This window comes from Ammospiza caudacuta, chromosome 18 (genome assembly GCF_027887145.1).
Source record: "Ammospiza caudacuta isolate bAmmCau1 chromosome 18, bAmmCau1.pri, whole genome shotgun sequence".
Lineage (NCBI taxonomy): Eukaryota > Metazoa > Chordata > Aves > Passeriformes > Passerellidae > Ammospiza > Ammospiza caudacuta.
In genome coordinates this window covers 12143661-12151622 of record NC_080610.1, presented here as the reverse complement: position 1 = coordinate 12151622, position 7962 = coordinate 12143661, and the positions used below count along the sequence as shown (strand labels likewise).

At 50.7% G+C, this 7962-nt stretch overlaps 1 protein-coding gene across 1 annotated transcript; it reads right to left on the bottom strand.

The window, feature by feature from the left end:
• Positions 1–4186: 4186 nt before the first annotated feature.
• RPL6 (ribosomal protein L6) lies at positions 4187–7476 on the bottom strand. The gene is made up of 7 exons (XM_058816803.1): positions 7349–7476; positions 7005–7253; positions 6815–6913; positions 6287–6430; positions 5451–5499; positions 4752–4936; positions 4187–4381 (listed from the first exon to the last, which is right to left on the bottom strand). The coding sequence occupies exons 1-7, from the start codon at positions 7436–7438 to the stop codon at positions 4229–4231; spliced, it is 969 nt and encodes a 322-aa protein (XP_058672786.1). The 5' UTR covers positions 7439–7476; the 3' UTR covers positions 4187–4228.
• Positions 7477–7962: the final 486 nt, after the last annotated feature.

Sequence of the window (7962 nt, the reverse complement as noted above, 5' to 3'; positions counted from 1 at the left end):
TCCCTCTCAGTGTCAGCCAAGCAGACACTGCTTATTCTTTTATGTACTTCAGAAAATGGACATAAATTTTCCATTTTCTCAAGTTGAAAACACTTCTTGAGACCAGACTGAGAAAGTATTTCTGCTTTCTGCAGTATGTGAGCACAGACCTCTCTGAAAATAAGTGACTTGCTCAGGATCACACAGAAAATCAATATTGCTGAGGAAAAACCATTGAATTTCTTTCATCTTAAGTCCTATTTTGACTACTGTGCTTCCTCTCTCCTCATCACTATTCAACTAATAAGTGTTTATGTCTGATGGAGTGTGAACCATGCTTAGGTCAGAGAAGCTGCTGGCTCTGTGTGCAATCCATCATGCAAAGTCATTTCCCCTGAGATAAACACTGAAATAATGGGGGAAAATAGATAAAGGGGGCAAAAAAATCCAGCCAGCTGCCAAAAATGGGGGTTTTGACTGATAGCTGGGAGAGGGTTAAGACTGCTCTGATCTAAACACCCCAAATTAAAAAGCAACTAAAGAAAGATAAATGTCCTGGCTGCACCCATGTCAAATTCCACATGCCACCACCCCAGACCCACCCTCTGCAGTGACTCAGGCACTGCCTGGCTTTGCTCAGCCAGTGCCTTCCAGAACAAAACATAGCAAGGACTATTATGAATAAGATCCTTATAAAAACAAGGATTTAATTGCTGTAATTGCTTAAGCAATGAGTTGTCAAGTGCTCAGTGCAGACTGCAATGCAGGAGAACTGGAGAAATGCAATTAACAGGTGAATAGTGGCTGGGGAACCTCAGTTCCTCTTCCCAAATCAGGAGCTCTTCATGGTGTATGCATGGAATTGGAATTTATTTGATGATTTGAGTTTGTAGGGGCATCCATAGTGAATTTCTTGGCAACAGTTCTGAACTCTGAGGAGAGGGAGGGCAGGGATCAGGTGGAAACAGGCTGGGAGAAAAAGGTTCAGCCTCTCCTTCATGACAAGGCACATCCTACAGCACAGGTGAACTGAGCAGCCAATCCCTGGACATCTGGGAATTTGGCAAATTGTCCTCACCACCTGGCCAAAAAGGTGTGGGAGTCCCATAAAGCACCTTCACCCTCCAGCCAGAGCATCCTCTCTTAATTGAGGTTAAACCCAAGAGTGTCACAGCTGAAATGCCACAGGTAAGTGTTCTCTACGAACCTGGCACTGGAAAAGATTTTGTCTTTGTCTTGCAGATCAGCCTCAGTTTCTCCTGAGGATCCTGTCCCAGCAGGACTCTCATTCCAGAGGCAAAGGCAGTGGCTGCTCCCTGAGCCCTCTGTGGCAGCTGGACAGAGCCTCACTGGGCTGGAGCTGCAGCCACCAAGTCACTGCACAGCTGACAGGTAAAAATAGGTGCCTGGAGATAACAAGGCATCACACCTTATTATCAATTCCCTGGGAAAGCCAACATCCCTCTCTCTTTCCTCTCCAAAGGATGCTTTATTATAATTACATCTCACTTTATTAGGCAGCTGAAGCAAAGAGCACATTTGATGCTAATGAAGTGCTGCTGTGGTTGAGGCTGTCACTATTTTTGGAGCTGCACATCTCCAGCACTTTTCATTGGGTGATGGAGGCTTTGGATGTCTCTGGCTCCTTCTGTGGGGGCTGCCCAGGAAAAAGCAGTGACTCAGCGAGCCCAGCTGCAGAACTGCTCACATGGAATGGGAAATGCTGGGGCCAGCCAGAACACACACAAAGGCTCTTTATGTGCTGCAAGTTGTGCTCAGGTAGGGGCCAGCATTATCTGGATTAAAAAAATCCCTCTGTGCTGGTCACCCTGCACAGGCCTCGTTTGTCCTGTTTTCCATCCCTCACCCTGCAGCTTTTCATAGAAGGCAGATTGCACAGAACTCAGGGAAAATATTTGGGAGGTTGGAGACAGACACATCCCAGCTGATCACTGGCTGCCTCTCCTTTTGCAGTATGAGGGGTTTGCCATCTCCAATTCCTGCAGCAAAGCCCTCGGAGCCCTCGGCAAGGCAGGATTTGGTGTTCCAATTTCTCTGCTCCCACATCCCTTGGTGTGACACTGGCATCCAGCTAGGCCAGTGACTCAGCCCAGCACTGACAGGAGCAGAGATCCCTCCCTCCCTCCCCACCTTGCAGGGTGTGTGACTGTCACCACCTCATCACACAGGTGACAGGAACAGGGCAATGGCAGCCCTGCTCCAGACCAGCAGCTGTTGATAACCAGCTCCCATTTCCAAATCACTTCCGGACAGCACGGGCAGACACACCCTCCCCTCCCAGCAAACAAGGTTAATGGTTCCTCCTGATCCACAAAGCAGGAATGTGTCACAGCAACCAGGAATTCCAAGAACACCATTGCATCTCCACACTCAACTGGTTTTGGGGCTCTTTTGTAACTGCAACTTCCCCACTCCCCCAGGGAAGGGAATGACTGGAGCATTAACATGTCCTGCAGTTTTCCCTCAAGAGCACAAGGGTGTGACTGAATCTACAATAACATGTGCCCATACAAACTCTTCTGGGTCTCCTTGCTGGATGGGGATTTCCCCATTTTGTTGTTCCCACACACCATTTTTAAGTGAACTTTCTAAGCATATTTGGTTAAGGTTTTTCTTAGACCTATCTTAGGAGTAGCAGGGAGATGTCTACAACCCTTCTGTATCATTTTATAGCTGATTTATATCAACAGGCCGTTCCCAGAATTGCAGGAGAAACTCCCTTTAACTTAAAAACCTGTGACTAATCCCATTAACCAGCAAAGCACACACAAGAGGAGATGTACTCAATAACAGACAAAATTCCAGTGTCAGGGAAAATAAAGAACACAGGGCAGAACACAGCACAGAGCAAGAGACTCCTCCCAGCCAGGCCAGGAATTGTGCACAGGGCACAGGCAGCTCACTGCCTCCCTCTGCTGAGCCTCACCGATACTTCACAGAGAATTCCAGGCTGGTCTGGCTTGGAAGGGACCTCACAGCTCATCCTGTCCCAACCCCTGCCACTTCCACCATCCCAGGGTGCTCCAAACCTGGCCTTGGAGACTACCAGGGATTGAGGGGCAGCCACAGCTGCTCTGGGCACCCTGTGTCAGGGACTCGCCACCCTCACAGGGAACAATTCCTTCCCAATATCCCATCTAACCCTGCCTCTGGCAGAGGGAAGCCATTCCCCATGTCCTGTCACTCCAGGCCTTGTCCCAAGTGCCTTTCCAGCTCTCCTGGAGCCTCTTTGGACATTGCAAAAGGCTTCAAGGTCTCCCTGGAGCCTTCCCTTCTGCAGCCTGACACCCCGCAGCTCTCCCAGCTGGAAATTAGCAACAGGAGGATGGTGGGAGTGCCCAGAGCTTTCACTTCAGACACTTTAACACCACCAGCACCAGACTGCAGCCCCTTGGTGCAAACCAGGTATTCCACAGGTGTCCAAGTTCTCCCACTGCCTCTGGAGCACTCCAAGCCCAATTCCCACTGAGCATGGCTTCCACCTCAGGGACGGCTGCATTGCTCTCTTCCCCATCCTGTTTTCATGGAGCCTGGGTGAATTTGTTGAAATCTCTATTTCTCGTCAAGTCTAACCCTGTTGGCTACCTCAGCTCAGAATGACTGGGCAGACAGATGGTGCAGTTACATAAACCTGGATTCCTGCAGGATCTGCCTAAGGAAGAGCTCCAGAGTGCCAGACTTGGTGAACTGTACATCCCTGCTTTGTGTAGAGCATTGATTTCTGCTGAGTTCAACACAGCACTAACCTTCTCCACTCACTTTCAGACACTTCTATTCTGCAAAACTGTGGAGCATTCCCAGCATTTCCACTTCAAAATCAAAGCATAGCTCCTGAAATACCTCTCAGAAGTTATTCAGTAGCTGAAGCTCAGCACAGAAATATTCTGTCTTCATTTTATCCTGCACTGAGTCCAGCCTTAGCTGCTATTCCAAAGCAAAATCTGTTCAGGATCCTTTCCCAGCTTATTCAGAGTTAAGAAAACTGAATTCCTGTTTATGTTAAATAGTTAAAGAAATTCAACAACTACCCAAAACTACAACAGCCAAAACTCCTACACCCCAAACTTCTCCAAATTTTGATCACTACCCACAACCCCTCAGAGTTTCACCCAGCATCAACAAGCACTGCCAGAGCCGTACAACACCTGCTGTTGCACACTGCAATGAACACACCACAAATCCTGGCTTTTTTTTCCCTTGGGAGTTTAATGTGGTGCTTGCAGGAGGCTCAGAACACCAATTTGTGAGGATAAACTCCATTTGAGAGAGAGAACGTGGAGCGCAGGTACCCCCGGAGCTGAGGCACCTTCCTGATCCGCGCCAGGATCTGGGAATCCACGGCCTTCTGGTCTGTCTTGCGCTGCTCCGTCAGCTCATATTTCTGTAAAGCACAGAAAGCAACCTTAAAATCCTGGGAGAAACTGCAGGATTCTTTAGAGAGAGGAGGAAATTCAGGGCAAACCCTGAGTTTTGGGATTTTAAAGAAATCTTTCCCCCATTTGTTCTCGATAACGGGAAGGCGGCGGAGCACTGACACACTCCTTGGAGCCAACACAGTGACAGCATTTCTTGGTCAAAAGACCTTTAACTCCTCCTCTGAGAAAAATCCACAATTTAAAAGGAGGTTACCTCATTTTAATGGCATCACCTCACTTTTTTAATGACCACTTAAAATCCACCGTTTTTTTCCGTGCTAATTCCCCCTTTCCAGCCTGGAGCATTGAGAAAGAAAGAACCACCCTGTCCCTTACCTCTTTCTCAGTGTCAAAGATCTCTCCTTCCTGGTGCTTGGGCTTCCTCAGCCTCTTCTTCTTGAAGTAGGAATCCGTGAGATGCTTGGGAATTTTCACCCCAGTGAGATCCACCTTTGTGGATGTGGCAATAACAAATTTCTGGTGGGCCCTGCGCAGAGGCACACGGTTGACAGCCAGGGGGCCTAAAGGCAGAGAAGACAAGAGAGAACAAGGTCAGCTTTTCTGGGGAAAATCACTGCCTTGAAGCTGAATTTCTGTGGTCTATGTGATGACCAATTCCTTCAGAGTTGCCTACAGATAATATCTCAACAGTCAAAGCCCTCTAGAAATACAAAAATCTCCTTTCTGAGCTCTTCCAGTCAGACACTCAAGCTTAATTATCTCCTCTCCACCTCCCTGCAAAGTCACAAGTGGCAGAATCATTAAGGTTGGAAAAGATCTCAAAGATCATCAAGTCCAATTTTGACAGATCACCACACTGTCAACTCCAGCAGAGCACTGAGTGCCACATTCAGCTGTTCCTTGGACACCTCCAGGAGTGGTGACTCCACCACAAAACGTGATTCCACACTGATGTGCCAAACCAAACACATGCAGATCTGTTGTACCACTGACTCCAGAGACAAACTTGAACTTAAAAGACCCACAAAGAACTCTCCCAAAACAAAAATACCGTGCTTAAATACAATTTTTTACCTGTAACAAGCAGAAGGCCAGTATCAAGCTGCTTCAGGAACACAACACGCTGTAAAGAAATGAGACAGGACATCAATCCTCAGGTCCCAGTGCTCCCACACCACAGCCAAACTGGGATTGTGCCTCTGTTACTGGTACAAGCACTGACAGTGCTCCAGGTGTGGGTCAGCTGTGCCACCTGAGGAGCTGCCACCTCTCCAGCCAAGTGTGACTCTCCATGAGCTTTTTCTCCCAAGGCTGAGCAAAGGAAATTACTCCAGTTTAACTCTTCCCCATCCCATGGCAACAGCCAAATCCTTTGTGTGAGTTACAGACAGGAATTGGATAAACACCACAAGGACTCTGTAACCTCACAGTCAAGAGCCATTCCCCTGTTGTGTTTTGCTTCATCTGGTCAAGGTTTCCTTCTCTGACAGCATTCTTTATGGAACCATGAACATCAAAGACAGAGAATTCAAGACAGGAATTCAAGATGGTGACAAGAATTCAGGATGGTCCATCCTGAGGATGGAGAACCCAATATAACAATCCATTATACCCTGATAATTAGATTAAGAATGAAACTCTGTAGGACAAAGTTTTGTCTTTGCAGGAGCAGAAACAGGCACTGGCTTTGCTCTGCAGCAAAACTCTTTGCACTGTGTCCAAACAACTGGCTGAGCCTGTTTTACTTCCAGCTCTGCTCAGAACAACCTTAATTTACAAACATTTCACCCCTAAAGGCTGGACAAGGAGAACACCCAGACAGAAGTCACACATTTACACCCAGCGGCCCAGCTGGGAGATTGAGGGTGCCTGAAAGGCTGCCAGAGCCTGGGAGCAGGAGCAGTGCCCACCTTGCCGCGGTGCCGGCCGGTGAGCAGGATCAGCACCGTGCCGGGGGTGATGGACGAGCGCAGGCGCCGCTTGTGCTCGCAGAAAGGCTTCTTGCCATGGCTCAGCAGCTTCCTGGGAACGTCCTCCGTGGGGTAGTACCTGGGCTGGGAGCACAGGACAAACATCTTGTAGCACCTGGGTGTCTCACAGCACAGCAACTCCTCAAAAAGCATCTCCCTATTTCCCTGAAGTTCAGGGAATCCTTTCTGAAGGATTTCTGCTGCAGATGGGCTTGGAAACACACTGGATATTTTGGACATATTTAGTGTCCAGCTCTGTATTTATGCGTGTACTTCCACCATGGCACAGAAACACACAGGACAGAGAATTCCTACCTGAATTCCCACCACCTCCCACAAATGCTGGGTCCATACTCACAGAAAGCACAGCACAGGCTGAGGCCCCTATATTACCCCAAGCATAAGACTCCATCACCCAGCCTAAAGCCCCCTGCAGCAAACCACGAGCATCCCGGTGCTTTTCCGTACCATCTTCCGGATTTTAACCACCCGACTGCCTCCATTCTTGTCTCCACCCACTGGCTTAGTGATGGTGGCACGGGGCATCTCCTTCTTCTTCTTCTCTATCTGCGAGCAAAGAACGAGGAAAACTCAGCACATTTCAAACCAAAGGCACCACGATAAACCCCACTATTCCCCCCAGATCTCTCCACCCTACCTTTGTCTCTGGGGCCGTGTACTTGCGCTTGTACAGGGCTTTCCTGGCGTACATGGCAGAGCGGGAATACCTCCCGATGCCGCGGGCCAGGACGGGGTTACGGCTGGCATGGTATTTCTTCACCCTCTTCTTCTTGTCCCCAGCTGCTTTCTGGCTTGGCTTCTGCTCTGCCGGCTTCTTCTCCCCTCCCTTCTTCTTGGCCGGCTTCTTCTCACCTGGCTTCTTCTCCGGCGCCTTTTCGCCCGCCATCTGCGATCACGGACAGCAGGGTTTAGAGCTTGTTACAAAGCACACAAAATAAAAAAATCCAAATCCTTCACACCTTTCTAGTAGCTGTCAGCCACCTCCTCCGGGCGCAGCTGACTTAGCCCTGCTCCCTGTGCGCCTCTACACGGCTTAAGCTGCTCCTGCACGCTGGTTACAACAGCGCACATCCAAGCGCTCCTCGGTGGGAAGCGCGAAGACACGGAAACACATCCCGAGCCTGCAGCCGCCTCTGTCCCGGCACCGCTGAGCTGCCCGGCCCTGCCCCAGCGGTCTCCCCCGTCCAGCCCCAGCCCAGCTCCCGGGAAGCTCCGGAGCGGCCTCCACATCCCGCCGCGGCCTGGCCGGCTCGGACCGGCGACACTCCCGTTCCTCCCCACCCCCGCGCCCATCCGGGCCCATCCGCCGCTCCCCGAGGCTCCCGGGCCGCGCCTGTGACCGCAGCGGGGCCACCGGCGGGCGGATGGCGGCGGATGGAGCGCGATGGGCCCGGCGCCGATAGCGACAGCTCCGCCATCCTCACCTTCCGGGGGAGCAAAAGGAACTCACATCCGGGTGCGCGGGCTAAGGACAGCGCGGCGTCTGACGTCAGCGCGCCGCGCGGGGCACCATGGGACTTGTAGTCCGAGACCGTCCGCGCTGCCCGGGGCAGCCCTGGGTCACCAGCGAGGGGGACACCGGACCCCGCGCCCGC